A 20,298-nucleotide genomic window follows, 5' to 3' on the forward strand; every position below is an offset into this window, starting at 1 on the left:
TAGTTCTAGCTGTAGGTGATAGGAAGGGTTTAATTCTGTAGAGAGAGACAAGTTTTTTGTTGACCGATTTTATAGTGTTGTTGATGTGAATGTCAAAGTTGAGATTGTTGTCAATGGTAATACCAAGTAGCTTGGTAGTTGAGTCAGGTGATATAATGGTACCATTAGTGGATTTAACCAAAACAATCTATGGGGGAGGACTTATGAGAAGGATTGAAAAGGAAGAGTTCAGTTTTTTGGGGGTTCAAGAGAAGACACCGGAGTGTAAACCATTGCTCAACTGTGTTAAATACTTTTTGGGTAAGGGAGTGAAGTTCAGAGGTGGTTGTGGCTGAGCATAAAAGTGTGGAGTCATCTGTGTATTGTATGCAACAGCATGGGGGATTGCTAGATGAAGGTCATTGATAAATATGGAGAAAATGAGAGGTCCTAATATGGACCCCTGAGGGACACAGAGGTTAACTGGTAGGTGGGAAGATAGAGTTTTGTGCCATAGCACAGCCTGTTGTCTTTTATGCAAGTAGGATTGGAACCATTTAATAGAGACTGCATCTAAGGACAGGGATTTGAGGATATATATAAGAATGTGATGACTTACCATGTCGAATGCTTTGGACAGCTCGATAAATAGTGCAGAGGAAAGCATATTACAGTTAAGTTTTTTGTTAATACAAATCTGTAAAGGAAAGGAGGGCAGTGGTAGTGCTATGGGAAGGTCTAAAACCATGTTGACAGCTAGAAAGTAGGTTATTTTGGATTAGGTGGTCTAGCAATTGCCTATGGTTGCATTTCTCCATGATCTTTGCCAAAGGAGAAAGAAGGGCTATGGGATGGTGGAGTTCCCACCTTTATGAAGGGGGATAATATGGGAGACTTTCCAAATGCTAGGGATGTGACCTTCGCTAATAGTTCTACTGATCAGAATGGAGATGGGGTAAGCAATCGACTTGGCAGATTTCGGAAGATATTCAGCAGGTGTCTTCATTATGTGAATGCTTTAGGTACTCTACAGATGAGGGAGGAGTTGCAACTCTGTTCACCTTGCATACATTTTAATCTCATTGAGTATCATTTTATTAACACAATTCATTTGCATAACATTACACAATTATTTGCATAGAAATTCTGTTCTGCATTTGAACAGAAGACACTAAGAGTGCAACACAAAACTATGAATTGGTACTAGCCTGCTTCAGTTTGTGTGCTGCCAGTTCTAGTGCAAGTTTGTGCTCCGCACTTTCCAACTTGTATATGAATCCCTGCCACCATTAAATGAAGTGAAACCATTTCATAGTTCAAATCCTGATTTAACATGAAGAAAGACTCAACAACAGCAGAAATGTCCATAATTAAACTGAAAAAGGAGTAAAGAAAAGAAATCAAAAAGGCTGGGTAAATACAAACTGAAGAAAACTTTACTTATAGTAATTTGTTATGATAGTAACCAACAGAATTAATGACTAATGCTGAAAAGAGAGTCACTAGGAGATATGGAACTAGGCTAAAATATGCACTATGTTAAACAGTATGTTTATAGTAATACATTAAAAAGCAGAATGAGCAATTACACTAGGCTAGACTGGTACAGTACACATTTGCCTTACTTATTCAGTACTTGTTATTTATTAACTCCAATTACCCCTTAAGGCCATGTTCATTTATCATGGTGCAACAATGCATTCTGCAAACTGTATGGATGTTAGAAGACTCAAAATTGTACACACGCATACTGTTTACAGTCTACCTACGTAAAATACAACATCAGAAGTCAAATTCCACAAAAATATTGTCAAGCTGCCAACATGTGAGTTGTGGTCTAAAGGTTTCCAACTCACACACACACACACACACACACACACACACACACACACACACACACACACACACACACACACACACACACACCACTTTCTGATTAAATGATTAATCTCTATACATGCCAAATATCTGCTTTCTTGCACAATAAAGCTGCAGCAAGTAACAATGGTTTTAGAAGGAGGTCATTATCCTATTGCAGAACTTGGAAATGAAGTAAAAGAAAAAACATTATAAAATGTACTTTCTTCCAAATCCTTTATCTGGCAGGGTGAAGTATATTCTATATGTACACAAAGAATAATAAAGAAAGACTTTTGATAATGATATGTTTGCATTTTATTCACTTGATACAAGTATGCCTACACTTAATTTAGAAGGAAATGGCAAGCAAGGATGCGAGTAAGATCTTTCAGAAGAATACAAGCATTTTAATTCAGTGAACAAATGAAGGAAAGAGAATGCTTCTGTGGCTGAAAAATCAATAGTGAAAAAAAAATGGAGTGCATTAAATCCTGGACAACACTTGGATAAAAGGAGAGGGGATGAACACCCAGGGGGAGCAAAGGCACAAAACCAGGGAAAAGTAATAGGATCGTAGGTGTATACTAGGCTATTTTAGTATACTAGCCTAATGACCACTAGGGTCTTCATAAAGCCTAGCCTTGTAACACAGGTGTACTCCACAGTTTGTAAGTTTTAGACATTTACATACGGGTGACTGTTGGTTATGACATGATCTACTGACTGCTTCTGTCCATCAGAAATGTGGGCACTAGATCAGGGCTGAATTTTCAATTTCCCATCCAATAGTCCCAAGTTTCACTTAAATAGGGTTATGGGGGAAACTTTGTTTCATGTGGGCTGGGGAGCCTGTTCCAGAGAAAGGGAATTCTCAGAGATGTGTATCTGTCTCTCCCAACATGTACTATTAATGTTGCAAGCAAAATTTAGGTCTTTAAATCTTAGAAGTTCTGATGCTGTATGGTTTGGAGATGTGCAAAAGGTTCAGAGAGGAGTAAAGGGACGCAGCGTATACCAGGCATAGATTGCCTGTCAGCAGTCTGTAGGAGATGGAGTATAAAAACAAGGCTTTGAGGTGATCCACATGGGACATTGTGTATTCTTTTTGTAAGGAACCTTTGCAGGCATTCCAGTTGTTGCATGTGTCTGGACCGGTACATACCGAATGGAACATATATATATATACTCTATATAATGGAACTGATGCAACATAGGAGGATTTCCTTACTACCTTGGTTACATGCTGGTCAAAGGCTAGGTTATGGTCTGTGTTCCCAGATCCCTGACTAGTCGGTCAACTCTTAGGGGGTTATAATGATGAATATAGAGGAAAAAAAAAACTTGGTTTCATTAAAAGAATACTAGAAATTTAATCAATGATGGCAGCGCAGGTGGGAAGTGGAGCAGTATGTGCAAAGATCGAAAAATGCACAAACCTTAGTAAAGATTGGCATAAACCAAAGAAGAGGAATCAGAGTTCAACAGTGTGAGAGGATGCATGTTTCTTTATAGAAAGAATATTCCTAGAAACATTCCTGAATCCAGGGCAGGGTATGGTGATGAGACACATTCTAGAATAAGTGGGGGTTCTAGTGCACCACAGGCTTCTCTGATTCAAGAAGTATTCCAAATATGAGGTAATGTAGAGAGCCAGCAAGTGGAGGAAGGGCATGACAAATCAGATTATTTTCTACTAAAATGGGGTTAAGAAGTGGCTGGTAGGAGGGACACATGGCCACACTAGGAATTAAAGTAAAACCTTTTAAAACATTCACATCCAAGATAGCCTTTTAAATAAAGAACACAGGTCAGTTCTGCTGAGTAAGCCAATGGCTGCATGACAGGAGAAAGAGAGACTGTGCCGAGCCCGGCTCAGTCGGAAGATGTCATATGAATTTGGTTTTGGCAGTCACTCCTGTTACCCACCTTGTGGCCAGAACCAGATCTAGCACTAGGTAACCTAGGCAGTGGCCTAGGGGCCACTGGGGACTACCACAATATTTCATTTTTAAATTAAAAGAATTTCCTTCTTAATTAAAAAACCTTCTTTAACTACACACCCGGTGTGTGTGTCACAACGCATGCACAGCAACGTGTGACATTTTACAGCAACTTAGTGAACTCGCTTTGGACCTAAACTGCTAATGTTCTTTAAGTGCAACGTATCCATCGAATGTCTTGACACTAGAACTTGCACTACTAAGAACTGCTGTTGCTTTCTTGGTTATTGGAGGAACTACTTGCTTACCACAACAAAGAACTGCTACTTTCAGACCCCAAGTGCAGCAACTGGTGGGAGACAAGTGTTCCTTCAGCAGATACCTACAAGGTAGGTGTGTGTGTGTGTGTGTGTGTGTGTGTGTGTGTGTGTGTGTGTGTGTGTGTGTGTGTGTGTGTGTGTGTGGTTTAAAACCCCCTAATTAGGGATGTCAAGTTAATTAACTTGCTCAGGATAAAACTCTGCACCTTGGACACAGGAGACAAGGCCATTAATTTTCTAAACAAACTACCAAACTTAGGTAAATTTTATCTTTTATTGGTTCATACATTTTGTCTCGGTGCTTAACAGGAAAAAAAATACAGGGTTGCATTTTCAACAAAAAGAAGCTTCAGTGCATTTTCATGGAATGTGACCTTCCAGGCTAGAGAAGTTTACTCTTCTTCATGCCAAGTCTGTTTTCAGTGTGCAACTGTTTTGTCTAGAAAATGGCTCAGTGTTTGTGCTCTGGAATTTCAAAGCAATGTTTATAGTACAACAGGTAACATACTTATTTTTGTTATAGAATGCTGTGGGTTGTACTCCCACTCCATGTAGATGGATTGCTGGTAATACAGTGTAATTTAAGGAGGAGGAGTGTTCAGCGATTATTTATATTAAGACACACCTTCATACACAGGTGTGAGAGGAACCAACTCGTTTAACATTCCAATGGGATTGTCAGTTAAGCGCACTGCACATTTCTTAATTATTTTAATTATGTTCTTTTTTCAACATTAAAAAGCATAACGTTAAAATATAAAAAAATGTAAACTCTATACATCCAGCAAAAGGGCTTACTCACCCCTGCTATACAAGTGCCTTGCAGTCTTTTTAGGGTGTTGGGGGTATAAGCCCCCCCCCCCCCTGATGGATATTATGGTCCGTTTTTTACATTTCATTTTCTTAATAGGAAAACAGATGCAACAGTATAAAGTTAGCCCACATCACACCGGGGCCGGCATTTGCTACTACGCATCCTGATGTGTCCAGATATAAAACAATCACAGTGTTGCACCATTCGTCTATCTGTGTTCATGTTAGATGCTTGTGAGCTTTTTTACATCCACCTGAGCTATCAAAAGAAAGAAAGGAAGTTTAAAATGTTATTTTTAGATTTTTAAAAGTTTTAATTTAAATCTATATTTTTGCCTTCATTTCAAAAGTAAATAAAATATTACATACATTGACAGTTTTGAGCATTGTTTATGTTAGTTGGAGAAAAGAGAGGAACAACTAATGGGACACAAGAATGGCTGGGGTGGGGGTCTGGTCCACTCCCCCTCCCTAGGGCATCATTTAACCATGATCTGTCTTTGCTTGTGGCACTATGCAAAGGGTGAATAAACAGGCATACTTATTACAGACAACTGCAAGATCAGCAGCAAGGTGTGCAAATCCACAACCACAGCATGATACATCCACAACAAGAACTTACAGAAGGACTACATAATGGAAAGGGGGATTGTAACAGTCTCAAAGTTAAACCAGCATCAGTAACTAATCATAACAGTGATATACAGAGAAATGTGGAATCAGCAGAAATAAAGAAGTGCTTTAACATATGCAGTGCAGCTTTGTACTGATGTGTGTATTCCTGCAGTTTACAGGTGTCAATAGCACAGTAGCATATAAGGCCGCGGTGGTGCAGCGGTTAAAGTTGTTGCCTCAGAGCAAGAGGTTGTTCTGTTCGATTCTCGGCTGGAGCACCTTCTGTGTGGAGTCTGCATGTCCTCCACACGGTCGAGTGACATGACATGCAGGTAGGTGCGTCAGTAAATGGGTGTGCCTTTTTTGAAGGTTGGGTGTCGGGCTGGCAACTCAGCACTGTAAAAATCCACTGCCAATCATTAGTGGACCGGAGTTCCGTTGTGGCGACCCCTAACCGGGAAAAGCCAAAAGATACGTGTCAGCAGCACACATAACAGAATATTAAATAGACACTTCTGCACATATGAACTGCATACAGCTATGCTAGTTCAGTGATGTACAAACCTCTGCATCTAGTGAGATGACAAATATGCCTTTGAAATAGAGATGTTTCTTTTCAACATGCTTAGGACATGAAAATGTACATAAAGCATAAAGTTGCCCTGGAACTTACGTTACACTGAAATGCACCCATCACATACTTGCAATAAAACTCTGGAGCACTCTCACAAACCTGTTCTTTCCATTCTCACTGGTGCAGAGTCATATGGCACCTCTTTAAGTCACTGTAATGGTACCTGTACTGCTCACGAGGGAGTGATACCTGTTGCAAGTCACTGCCCCGCCATCTTATTCAAAACAGGTTCCCACTAAGCACTGCTGAGCTCCATACATTACATGCAGGAATATCCTATACTTTTTACAGCATCACATGGAAAGTCTGCCACACTCAGTGCCCTCAGAAGTCATGGCCATATCACAGGTCACACTCTAAAGGAACACGGTAGCCCATTTGTACTAATTCATATTTCTCCTGTCACATGATGTGCCTTTTCAGGCAGTAAAATTCTGCATAGCTATCATATGGTGGTGCGCAAATGCATGGCATGACACAGTAGCATTTGGGTGTGAATTAAATTATGATGTGATTGCCTGTAAGCGACACATCCCTCATTATTATTATTGCTCTTTAGTACCGCTACACGCTATGAAAAAATATTTAAACACATCAATGTGTCAAGTGGGTCAATGACTGGCTTTGCATGCTCAATGCCCTTCACAGCCCATCATGTGAGTGCATGACCACGCTCAAGTTTCTTTGCATAGACCAAGTAGTCTGCATTGTGAAAAAAGTAAGATTCAGAGACTTACCATTAATCCCTCTTTAGCAATTTTTAAGGTTAATAATAAAAGTTATGTGATAAATATAGCGACAGCCTTGCAGTGCTCATTTTACTACTTAATTTGTTAAAGTTTGTGCAAAATAAAGTGGAGATCTCCAGCGAATCAATTAGGATGTTCACAACTACTACCAGTGAGGCAAGTGCTCAGGGGATACTGCAGAACTATTGCAGGGAAATGTTTTGCAATGTCAGCTGGTGCTGTTGTACTGTTATTTTTAGTGCTGTAATGGAGGGAAATCTGGGATTTTAACAAGTCTTGTAAGGAAGCCTGGGGATTTGCAACTTCACTATCCTTTGACTTTTCGTACATTGTATGGGCACAAGTTAAAAAACCTATATATATATATACATACATACATACATATATATATATTGGGGGGGGGGGTTAGGGGAAATGTGTTTCCATATTGCATATCCTCAGTTGTGGCTGTGGGGGAGGGAAGTGGCTTTTAACTGTTGTCACCATATGTTATTAGTGTGAATGATCATGCATCTAACGGATATCTTAAGTCCGTTGTGATATAGTTTGTGGGAGGGGGGTTGGAAATTACATATCCAACTGTGCTTCTACAGTTGGTTTGCTGCAGTGAGGATAGGGTGGTTGTCACTAATTGCAGGAAGTTGAAAACACTACGGTGAAATGTATGGAATGCAGTGTAATAAACCTGTAACATTTGTTTTTGCCAGGGTTTGGGGCCGGGGGCCATATTGAGATATACATGCAACACCCTACCTAGGGACCACCATAGGGGTTGTGGTGTCAGCCTTAAGGATGGCTTGTATTAAGCCTCAACCTGATGCTGCAATGCATACATACAAAGGCCAGGGAGCCTACAACAGTGGACAACAGGCATGTTGTTAGCATACCTGTTTTGTGATGGCATGTTGTTAGCAGACCCATTTTGTGACTGACAACAAATGTAATGGGTAGGGTGGGTGACCTAAAAGAACTCACAAGGCATGCGGTTCAACAGTATGGGAACATGGAGGGTTTATGTATGATGGCATGCGCCTATGGCATACACAGCATGCCCTGCTGCTGAGATCAGGTCAGATGGCAATAACATGTCAAAAACTACATGCTACTTGGAGGTGTGTGTTCCAGGAACGACTACAAATCAACTACCGAATGCTGTTATAAGGTAAAGTCTTTACAGGTGTCACGTGCCTCTATGTGGATCCTGTGTTTCACAGTCTGTGCTACTTGTGGACTGTGTAGTGAGTGCTAGGGTTAACAGAAGCAAATAGCTTAACATAGGTCTATCTTCACATTTAAAAAGCAGGACGGCTCAGAAGCAAAAGGATAATGATAGAAAACCTCGCCCAGGAAATGAATTTTTGTGGGCCCTGTGGGCCCTCTGTGAACATAGCAGACAGTTCCTTCCACCAGTGTAGACAGCAGGAGCTTGCTGCATAGGTGAACACTGTTGGTAGCCATAACTAGACACATGACCAAGTACAGCCTAGGGCCATCAACTCAACTTGCAGAGAGACATAAGTAGGGGTCCACATATGCAGTCATCATTAACAAACATGAGTTCTTTGTACATTTGTCTAGGTTGGGGGAATGACAGCTCCCTCATGGCCAGTGGAGGACTTGATATTGGTGCAGAACTTTACTGAGCACCATGGGCATCAGAGTCCCGTTCCTCAGGTGGGCAACCCCTTTGAAGGTACGTGTGTGTATACTTACATACAGATATATTAGTGCTCTGAAGAGCCATTTTAAGCCTAGCTAATATTCAGAGGTCAAAATCAAGCCCTGTACCTTGTGTCTACACGACCTTAACCATTATATCAAACCCACCCCCAAAAAATCCACTGAAATTCTCCGACCAAGAATCGAACCGGGGCCAGGAAGGTGACAGCGACAAAGCTTAACCACTAGGCCATCTACATATAAAATGGAGTGCAACATGCCAGCTGAAAACAAACCCGCAATGAGTATGCTCATTTTTGTTTAAACAAGCATGTCTCAGTGTTGCTCTGCAGAAAGTGTGTGATCGATAATTTCTGCATGTCCTTCTCACTTATAGCTGTACTCTTACTGGAATCTGGGAGAGACATTAAGCAGCATTTATACATTTGGGAGTATTTGTCTCTTTTCCCAGGTGCTTTAGTATCTAGATTTTCACTGCTCAAGAAAAAGTCAAAAATAACTACTACTCTTAATTCCCACAAAAAAGTTAATGGAACAACAGGTCTTGCAATATGCATTTTTTGATGAATAAGAAGTAGTATGACACTCACGAGTGGCATTAATTGACTCTAATTTTCACCAATCTGCCAGAAAATAAAAATTTGAGGGGGGGGCAAAAAAATTAAAAGGTAATCTGCAAAATTAGGGACAATATGATTCCCCATGTTTGGGAAATGTGCAATCCTCATGATGATGGCTGCCATAGCATAGAACCATTGCGACACTGCTGGCCACATGTGATGGTGGGGGAGGTGCATCAATCTTCCTCTCACAGACACTGCTCTGTTACCTATGCAACCCACCATGTAGCCTCAGCATATCATAAGACAGGTATTAGCTGAAACTGCAGCCCAAAGATGTAGTTCTTTCCTTGCTTCCCAGGCATTACTGTGCACTGGCACGCCCATAAACATGTGAAGGAAATTAATATCTGACACACCAGTAGTCAGCAATACTTTGGTTCCCACCCCACACCTCAGCAGAGTGTCTCCATGTCCACCACTCAGCTGATATGCAAGACCATCATACATGCACAGGCTGATGTCACCACAGCCACTGCAGAACTGAATGGTGTTCTCCAATTTGCCCATTTTCGCAAAATTTTTGAAAGGTGCCATGGGAAGTCTGTACCTTCATGATGCCCATGTACATCTGCACACCACAGACGTCACTTTTCTCGTGGCCAATCCTCTTACATTTTGGGTGGGAAACCCACCATGGAATGGTAACAAGTAGGGCTATGTCTCGAAGGACTGCATCTTCTATGCAGACTGCCAGTATAGAGGCCACCATGGCACACAGCCAATACCGATATGGATACGACAGAGGTGTTAAAACTACCAGTGGCGCATCCTGCCATCCATGCCATCTTCTGTGCTGGCTATGGATGTTATCCATGATGTACCTTGGAAGGGTCACCCAAGCAGAGAGGAATAAGTGTGGTTAGGGAATATGCTTCCTGTCGATACCCTGTGATGGAAAGACATAGGTACAGTGCAAAGATGTCTACAGGAGCTATGTACACACATACCTTCACACCCTCCTCACAACCAATCACTTCTGCCCAGGTACACCACACTGGAGATACCATCCCCTCCCTGAACAGACTTTTCAGCTCGACACACTTACCCCACCCAATGCTGACTCCAGCACAACCCCTAATGGCAATTCCCTGCCTGGCTGCACTTGTTTACTTACAAATATTCTGCATAACAATGTTTATACTACAAAGTATTTCAAGTTTCTGGATTGCACTACGGGATGCCATCAGCGACATCTACTCAGTGGAAGTGGGCCTTCATAAGTCCAAACACAAGATCAACAATGTTTCAGGTTTTTTTTTAAGAAGCTAATCAGAGGATACTTTGGAAGTCAGAGGAGATTTTGGAAGGTGGTGAAAAGACATGCAAGATTGCAGATGGACAGAAAAAAAAAAAAAAAAAAAAAAAAAAACACAGGACAGGGAAGGATAACTTACCATGTGTTCTCTTGGTAAGATGAAAAATACAGGACTTCTGAGGATTAGCTTTAAGCCCTGAACCACAGTAAATTCCCAAAGGCTACCCATCATTTTCTCCAGGCTGTCCAGCAGGTTGGACGACCACACCACACAATTATCAGTAACCAAGGAAGTTAACAGCAGAAATTGGGATACTGCCCCCCACCCCAAATGTCAAGAGCAAACATAGCTAGTGCAAACAATAAGGGAGGTAGGAGGCACCCCTGCTGTGTTCCCTAGTTGCACACAGCAAGATATTTGTAGAGATATGTGCTGAAAATCCATAACATAGAGGTATTTATCCATGTATAAAACATGCAGGAAATCTTCTCCACTCAAGTAAGGTCCAAAGGATGTTCCATTTGATATTACTGAATCAACCAATAAGCCACATAACTGGGTATTGTAATGTTGCTTTTATCTTTGAATATTCAGCAATAACCTCACCAAATCTGAACCCCTGACCCTACTCTTAATAAAACCTTGTACACACACACACACACACACACACACACACACACACACACACACACACACACACACACACACACACACACACACACACACACACACACACTATCCTTATCTGTACTGCAACAACTCCCAAAGGACTCACTAGGAGAGCACCATCAAGACAACATTCACTTCCTCCTAAAGGAAAAAAAAAAAAACTCAACTTTGAACTACTCGGTTAACTGCAGCTATTTCTGTGGACAACACATTGCTACTTGGCATTAGCTGCTCCCCCTGACTGCCACATCACTATGTGGCTTCCCAAACAAGACCACAAGACTGGTCTCCATACTACAGCCACTGCTAGGGGGTAACAGTAGAGGGAGAGCGGACTTTGAATTGGAAAGATTTACCCTGGTGTGGAAACCTTCTGAATTGACTTCTGCATCATGGTAATCCTTTCTGATCCCCAGGGTGCACTTTCATTTCTTTTTTGAAATTAATACCAAAACTAGTTATGACCATACAGTGAAACTACTAGTGCAGTAAAACTTTGGTAGCAACTGTACTATTTCAACATACATTTGTTGAGCCTAATCCACTGAATGGCACATTTCAAACTGAGAAAATAAGTAAGTGAATATTGAAGCTGTAATCAGTTCTCTGGGACAAGGATAGTGCGACTTTCTATGCATAGAAACATTAAGCCAGAAGGTGGTGAACAGGAGTGAGTGGGCAGCACCAGCTTTACGCATCCTGGAAGGTAAGGAACATTGGTTCCAGCTGGTCGATCAAAATAGCTACAACCACGGATAAGGCCTTGTGATCTCAACCCATTAAAGGTGGCCCTTAAGGCTTGTAGGTGGAAGCACATACAAGCAAGGGGAGGGGAGGGTATAACACACACACATGGTAATGCAAGTGCTTAATGCTTGCCACTAAAAAACACCATTGCTGAGATATTAGCAAGAGTACAAACCAACTTCATGCCTGAATGAATGATGCTCTCCATCCAGTCATCTCTCACTAGTTAACATGTGAATTACACAAGAAACAAATGGGCTCAAGAAACCTTGGGGGGGGGGGGGGGTACACAACAAAGTCAGCAGGCATGGAATCAGAAATAAAACAAGAGGACTTTCTCAAAACTATTTGCTTGGCAGAACATCGCATGTAGTTATCAAACCTTTTTTAGTCATTTTTGCTTAAATCAATAGTAACTTTAATGATCATTGCTACCATAGAAATCAAATGTCATTTTCAGATGCCTGTATATTACCAGACTGATGAAACAACTTCCATAAACCTATCAGAATTTGTTTTCATTTTATGCCATATGCAATTATAGGTTCATAGGTTGGTACTAGGCTATCAGCCCTAGGGCCTATACAAGCCTAGCCATAACAATTCCCTGGCTATTTCTTCCCACATTATTTACTTTCCTGGACCCCTGTCTAGCAGAGCGACTGACGTGATCCCTGGGGTGAATTTCCTTTCTCCCATCCAATCGTCAAGGTTCCTCTTGAAGAGGTCCAAAGAGGCACTCTGCTTGACATGTATGGGCAATCTATTCCAGAGTCTGGGGAGTCACTGGGTCAGGAACCTATCCCTCCAGCATGTTTTGTTTATTGTAATGACAAGGTTTAGATCCCTGGAGCATGTAGCTCTGAGGGATTGGGATTTCTTTAAGTGTAGCATGTCCAACAGCTCTGGGTTTGACATGGCCTTGTATGTTAAGCAGAGATCGCCTCTGAGTAGACGATATGCGACAGAGTATAGCTGGAGTTTAAGGCGGTCAGCGTAGGGCATCTGCTTTAGGCCTGTGATTCTTTTAGTGAGGTATTTCTGAGGCTTTCCAGTTGTTGCAGATGTCTTGAGAGGTAAATACCAAATGGGGCATTGTATTCTATAATGGGTCTAATGAGGGATGAGTACAGTGGGACAATGACCTCCTTTTTTCTGGATGAAAAGCCCTTCGTGATGAGGTGTGCCACATAGAAGGATTTCCTGACTGTTGTGGCGATGTGGTTATCTAAGGTGAGACCACTGTCCACCTGTGTCCCCAAGTCTCTTATCACACTTTTAGTGTACTGCCACCTATTTGGTAATTCATGGATACATGTTTTTTTCCCCAAAGGGGATAACAATACATTTCTTGGCATTGAGCTTGAGCCCATGGCTCTGGCACCAAGCATCTGTTTCTGTAAGGCCTTTTGTAGAGTATCCACATCATTTTGGGATTCAATAATGGCTCCCAGTTTGCAGTCATCTGCAAACTTTGTTAGCCAGAGTCCCTTAGTGTTGACCTGTACTTCAGAGAAGTAGATGCCAAACAAGAGCGGCCCCAGGACTGAACCCTGTGGTACTCCACTTGTCGCTTGTCTGGAGATGGATTTGGAGTCGGCTACTTTTACAGTGTGGGTTCTATCAGTAAGCCATTTAGCAACCCATTGGGTGACATAGGGATTAATGCCCAACTTAGTAAGTTTATCTATGATTCCAGAATGGGGGATGGTGTCAAAGGCCTTGGCAAGGTCTAGATAGGCAGTGTGGACCACCTTACCCTTGTCCATGGCTCGGGAGACTGATTCAAAGAAGTCAATCAGGTTTAGGAGACAAGTTCGACCCTTCACAAACCCAAACTGGGTGGGGACAAGATCGACCCTTCACAAACCCAAACTGGGTGGGGTCCAGTGTTTGAAGGTTGCCAATGTCTTTGTTTATAAGTTCCATGATAATACGTTCCATGGCCTTGCAGATAAGGCTTGTCAGACTGATGGGACGGTACTTTCCGGGATCCAAGGTGGATCCCCCCTTGTGGATTGGGATAACTGTAGCTCTGCGCCACTCAGTGGGCACGAAACCTGAGGTGAGGCTATGATTAAACATGACACTTAGGTGAGGTGCCAGTTCATATTGTAGTTCATGTAGTACACAGCCCGGGATGTCATCTGGTCCCATGGATGCTGTATTCTTGGCTTTAGAGAGTGCGTTTTGTACCTGTGTGGCCGTTATTACTGGAATTTGGCAATCTTGCGGTTTTGAGATGGGCCATTTAGGGGTGAGAGGGGTGAAGTTGGCACTGAATCGATCTGCCAGGATATTGGCAATATCCTTCAGATCAGTATATTTAATGCCATTCTGTTTTAGCTCAGAGCAGATCTGAGCATTGCCATTTAGATTCTTGACATAGTTATAGAATGCTTTGTGGTTGTCTTTGGAATCTTTGGCAATTTTATTTTCGTAACTAGCTTTGGAGGATTTTATGAGGCATCTCAGTTTCTTACTGAGGCTAGTAAGGGAGTTTTTTGCATCCTGGGATTTTCCTCTTTTCTGCAAAAGTTTCTTCCTTTTGTTATAAAGTTTGGTTATGGCAGGGGACCACCAGATTGGCTTCCTTTTTTTGGATGAGAGCATTTTGGTTCTATTTGGGATGGCACGATTCATGCATGAGTGGATGTGCTCATACAGTGCCTTAGTGTAGAATTCAGCAGTTGAACTTTTAGTTCCCGTCTGCATGGGTGTCATGAAGTTTGTCACTTCTGATTTGAGTAGCATGAAGTTGGCTTTGGAGAAGTTTTTTATGGTGGTTTCTTTACTGGGGGTGGGGGTGGGATGTGGATGTTAAGGGTGATTAGCTTATGGTCAGACCTGACTAACGAGGGGGTGACCATAGGTATGGAGCATTGATTTCCCATGTTGGTAATGACCAGGACTAGGATATTGGAGCCCCTGGTGGGACTATGGATTAGTTGATCCAGGGCGTTGGAATTTATGAATTCCAAGAACCATTGCGCAAAGGTGTTGGGACATGAGTAGTTTTCCCAGTTAATGGCAGGGTAGTTAAAATCACCCAGTATTAGGGTGTTTGGTTCTATCTTAATATTTTCCAGTATGTTTAGAAAGGTGTAGTGAGAATCTTGGGGTATGGTGGGGGATCTGTAGCAAGTTACAATTTGGATTGCAGTCTTACCTAGTGTTAGTTGCACTTGGAGAATTTCAGACACATTGTGTTGGCCAACTAGCCTGGTGGTGTGAATATCCTTGGTGAATATTGACACTCCACCTTTAGTGTTTCGGTCCTGGTTTGGTGGCCGAAAAGTGTGGTAAGAGTTGTAGCCTGGTACTGCAGGGGTGCTCTCTGGAGCCTTGAACCAGGTCTCAGTTACTGCACAGATATCGATGTTCTCCATTTTTAGGAGTGCCTCAAGAGAGTGCATTTTGAGGTTTAGACTTCTAGCAGTGAGTAGCATTACCTTCAGATTTTGCATGCTTGTACCTGTTACGGTGGTGGTTTTGTCCTTTGAAGTTTGCCTAAAAAAGGCACTATAGGGGTGGCAAGAGCCTTAGCCAGTAACCTGAATCCCAGGGGCGACAGGTGCAGACCATCTCTGGCAAAGCATCGTGGTCTGTCAATCATGTCATCCCAGGCAGACAGATACTGCATCCCCTTTGAATGACACCATAAGCTTAGCCAATTGTTGAAGTCAATCATTTTATCCTTATATTGTGGTATCATTCTGGGCGAAGGCAGGATGCTACTCAGGGCTAGGATCATACCTGCCTGGGCCACATGATCCGAGAGCTCTTCCATGTCTCTTTTCATGTAGTCCAGGGAGGTACGTCTCAAGTCATTCACTCCAACATGGACAATGACAGAGTCATATTTGTACTTGTTGTGGAGTGACTTGAGTGCATGCGTTATGTGGCGGATCCTGGCACCCGACAGGCAGCTGACTGTAATTTTCTCCTTATTCAACCTGGTGAGAGGGACATCAGTGTGCCGGACTATAGAGTCACTTATGACTAAAGTGTTAGGTACATTGTCTTGCCTTGGGGGCTGTTGCTGGGTGGCACACTGGTGTTGTGAACTATGTGACACATTGGTTGTGATTGGTGTTTGTTTGCGTTTCAGCTTCAGAGGTCTTTGTTGCTTGGGCAGCTTCAGAGGTCTTTGTTGCTTGGGCAGGTTACAGTTAAGGGCCTCTGCATATGTGGATTTAGTGTTGCTATATGTGGGTGTTGGTGGTGCGGGTTTAGAAGGGCTATGTGTTGCTTGAGGTGTAGTGTGGGTGTTAACCTTCTCCTCTTGACTGTTTAGCACAATCTTGGGTGGAGAGAGCTTTGCTTCCATTTTGGCTATGTAAGTGCATCTCTCACAGGTTGTAGTGTTGGGTGGTAGGAGGAGAGGGTTGTCTGTGTACTGAGGCAATTGCTGCATTGCCCCAGTATGCCCAGATTCACCAGGTGGACAGGAGAAATCACCGGAAGCTACCCTTGGACATGCCTGGTTTGGGGCTTTTTTTTTTTCTTTGTAAAGTATAGGAGCTGTTTCCTTAGCAAGGTACTTTGCAATTATAGGCTGTTTAGTGCCTACTATTAATTTCTCCTTGTTAACAAGGAGAGTTCAGTGTTTGTATGAGTTTAAGGCTTCCTAGTGCTTTCCAGCAGGTATTAGAGAAAGTGCTAGTCACAGGGATGCTTAAAGGTAAGATTGAAAAGAAAACACTCTGCAGTGTGCACTAGAGAAGTTAGATGTGAAAGTAGGTAACTTGAGTTTTACCTGTTTAAAAAGTTAAGGTTTAGTGGAGAGTTACTATTTTTAAAACATCAAGATGGATTAGAATGTTCATCGTACTGTTTTTACCCTTACCAATACTACACAAGTTAACATTACTAATGTGTCAATGTGCTTAGCCACAGCAAATACAGTATCTTAAAATAGGTTTGCCAGGGGTATAATTACCAATGATGTCATCTCTGGAAAGCACAGCATTAAACTTCATTTCATACAGATCTGAAACAGTGACATCCCATCCAGTCTTCTTTAAGGATTCCACTGCTGCATCTTTCAAAGCACTGTTAAAAGATGTTTTCTCTTGGTGTGCAAAAACGATCAAGGCATTCTTCCCTAAAAAGGGAACAAAAGAGAGCAATACATCAAAGGCTGACTTCTGTCTCAGTACGCTCTGTTTCACTATCCATATTAAAAGTACATTTAAGAACATACAAATGCAATACCTCAATGATTCAAAAGCCATAGTCAAAACAAAATGAAAGATATGTTGGACCACAAGTGAAATCTCCCGTTTCACCATTTAACTATCTATCTGAAAATAAGTTATTTTGCATTTGTAGGCACAAACAAGTACCTCTGGTAAAACCACACATAAAAATTACCTGCCTTCTACCTACTCTCCTTTATGGTGCACAAATCTTTACTAATCTGCAAACTTCATTAACAACAAAACTAGAAAAATAATTACACTAAAACTGCCACGTTTGCAACCACTGCTTCCTATTACATCGTTCCACTGCTCTCCAGTCACTTAGCTTGAAGTACCTCAGCCTCTAAATAACTTAAACTTGCAATAGCTCACACTATCAAACAAACCTACAACCTGTCCAGCCCTTAGCTCTACTCTCCACTCATAAGGCATACAATTCCTCTGTAAACCCAATAAAACTTCTGTACTCCCATGCTGTAATCAAAATCTGAAACAATCTACCACTATTAGGCACAACAGTAACATGTCATCCTTCAAACACACACACACAAAGAATACCTTTTGAAATCTTGGATTTGCGCATGCTCCAAACCAGATTAAATCCTTTAACCCCAAGTGTCTCCTGCTTTCTAGTCTAATTTCAGCCCCCCTATAATTAATTCCAGTAACTCACTACTATACCCATTTCTTCTGCACCTATTCTTACCTTTTCCTCTTATTACCCATCTTACCATAATGCTTCTCTTACTTGTATCTTCTCTTCCCCTTCTCTCCCCACTTCACTCATCTAAATCCGTCATCACCCTTTAGTAATTGGTGTTAACCCTAATGCTGACCCCCCCCCCAACTCTAACCCTACACCTTACCATCATCCATCATTAAAACCTTCCTGCAACACTGCCACTATTCAGACAAATTTGAGGCTAGTGTTACACGGGATTTTAGTTTTACTATTGGGACAGGAAAGTTTTCCTCTTCTTCAACGGCACTTTCTGCTGAAGCAGAAATCAATTAACATACTTAACCGAAAGTGCTGTTCACCAAAGTAGCACTTTTGGATAAGTATGCTCGTTGTGCCAGTCACACTACGCTGTGGATAAGGGAAAATTCCCCTTTTCCCCACTGTAGTGCGACCTCAGAGTGAGAATATTAAAGTAGGGGGATGTGGGGGGTATGCCCCCCTGCATAAAAGTAGATTCATTGTTTTTTTTTTTTTTTTTTTTTTTTTTTTTTGTAACACACTTTAATGAAAGTGCTTTTTCGGTGAAAGCGCTTCCGTTAAAAAAGTGTGTTCGGTTATTGTGGATTCGGGATGTTGGAGTTTTGTTCAACAGTCCTAGATCCATATATCTATATAACTGATAAAAAAAAAAAATGAATCAGTATTCACTTTGCCAACACTCAACAATGCTCCTGTGATTACCTACCACTGCCAACCAATATGTGATGTGGATATCCAGTCTCTAGGCCAATAATCAAACTGCCTCAATCTTCACCACTGGCACTTGTGCTGGGGACATTCACTGAGAGGATAACAGGTACACACACACTAATTTCCAGATGCTGCTCTCTGCATCAAGTGCAATTTTTCCCTTAAGAGCACACAAAGACCACGGTCAGTCCTGGGCTGGTTCCTCTTATTTTTCTCCAGATCCCCAATAAGACTCCCCACTGGCACAGCTATAGAACAGAGTCCTTAGCCAGGATTCCAAGCCAAGTCCTCCAACACTCTCTCTGTCCAACCAGTGCTTCGTGTCCCTGCCCAAGTAGCTGACACACGCGCATGCGCACACACACACACACACACTTTAATTTGCGTGCGCACACAAACACCTGGGAAAGGCTGGCACAGGTTTACTAGCTATGTCCCATTTTGCACAGACTATAATGTAGTTACCACTGCCACTAGAAACCCCTGACAGCTACTTTAAGGCTCTTAGTGTGTCCAATCTTACTGTGTAACAATGTTAATACAAATGTTAGTTTGATCAAAAGCAATGCTGTTAGGAGTGGCCCACACAGTGCCACCAAATAAATATGCAAGTATTCTCAAAACTATCTCTACAAAGATCAGCCACAATGAGAGTTTTAAATATATTTAATAGTAAATAAAAAGAACAGAAATACTAAATATATCTTCACAGTGACATCAGAGTTCAGAATCACATGAAATATTTAAAACATTGCAGGACAGGCTCAAAAAGTATCTAAACTAAGCTTCACTATATTAGACTATCTAAGAATTACTAAACTCTAGTAACTTACTAATACAGCAAGGCGGATGATATGCTGAGTGGTTCTTGTTGTCAGGTCCAAGGCAAAATGCAGATGCTCTCTCAGTACAAGAAACTTCTCAAAATAATATCTAAAATATTACTGCTGGCATAGCTTGAGGAAGTTGCTCAAACTTGAGCGACGAAAAGCGCTTCACCTGTATTTATTCATTAAACTCGTGCCTGTCTTCTAGTGGTGCGTTGGATCTGGTTTTTGACTTTCTTAGTTTGTTCCTGGTTCATAGCTTGCAGAATGACATCATTGCTGGTCATCTGACTTCTAGGTCTCAAGCAAACCCCCCTTGCTGGCAGTATTTAGCACCTACCTGTAAAAATACACAGACAAGGGCTTTTGCTCAGATCTTTGGCAGGTGCTAGAAGTCCTAAAACAATTGCATTCCTTCATGATTTCAGAGTAGCAATTAGTTCACCCCAAAGACAGTACAGAAAGCTTCCTAGTACAGACTTTGTAACTCTGGCTGCATTGAAACCTGTGAGATACCCTCTTTGCAGCCTAGCCTATAAAGTGATTTAATTTCAAATATTTTTTCTAAAGTTTGCTGGACTGAGGTTAACCCTCCAGTTTTCGCTGTTAATCATAAACATTTAAACAGCTACAATGGCACAGATACATTTCTGCTCTCTTCCAGTAGCGCACACTGTGGTTTCATTTCAAACACAGCACTTTACAAATACCTTTTCAACACATGTCTGTACAAAGCAGTTTGATATACACACGACATACAGTTTTAATACATTGGTAACACAAGCATGTTGTATAAATTACTTTGATATTCACCAGTGACATAATTATTTACAAAATTCCAGCTAGCTGTGCTGGCAGTACCTCCTTTCTTCACAGCTCCCATACATAACCAGGGCGTGTATTTTTGAAAAGAGGATTCACCTCCCACTAAAAGTCTATGCTCACACAAC

At 41.7% G+C, this 20,298-nt stretch overlaps 1 protein-coding gene across 2 annotated transcripts in view; it reads right to left on the reverse strand.

Annotated features, from left to right (window-relative positions):
* The window catches only part of LOC122809634 (NAD(P)H dehydrogenase [quinone] 1-like), a 143,598-nt gene that overhangs the window by 107,255 nt on the left and 16,045 nt on the right, over positions 1–20,298 (reverse strand). For both annotated transcript variants that reach the window (XM_044081271.1, XM_044081270.1), the window contains exon 2: positions 16,828–16,992. In XM_044081271.1, the coding sequence (XP_043937206.1) occupies positions 16,828–16,992 (165 nt within the window). The remainder of the gene's footprint in view (positions 1–16,827; positions 16,993–20,298) is intronic.

Source organism: Protopterus annectens, chromosome 8.part0 (assembly GCF_019279795.1).
Source record: "Protopterus annectens isolate FY-2018-M chromosome 8.part0, PAN1.0, whole genome shotgun sequence".
Taxonomy (NCBI): Eukaryota; Metazoa; Chordata; order Ceratodontiformes; family Protopteridae; genus Protopterus; species Protopterus annectens.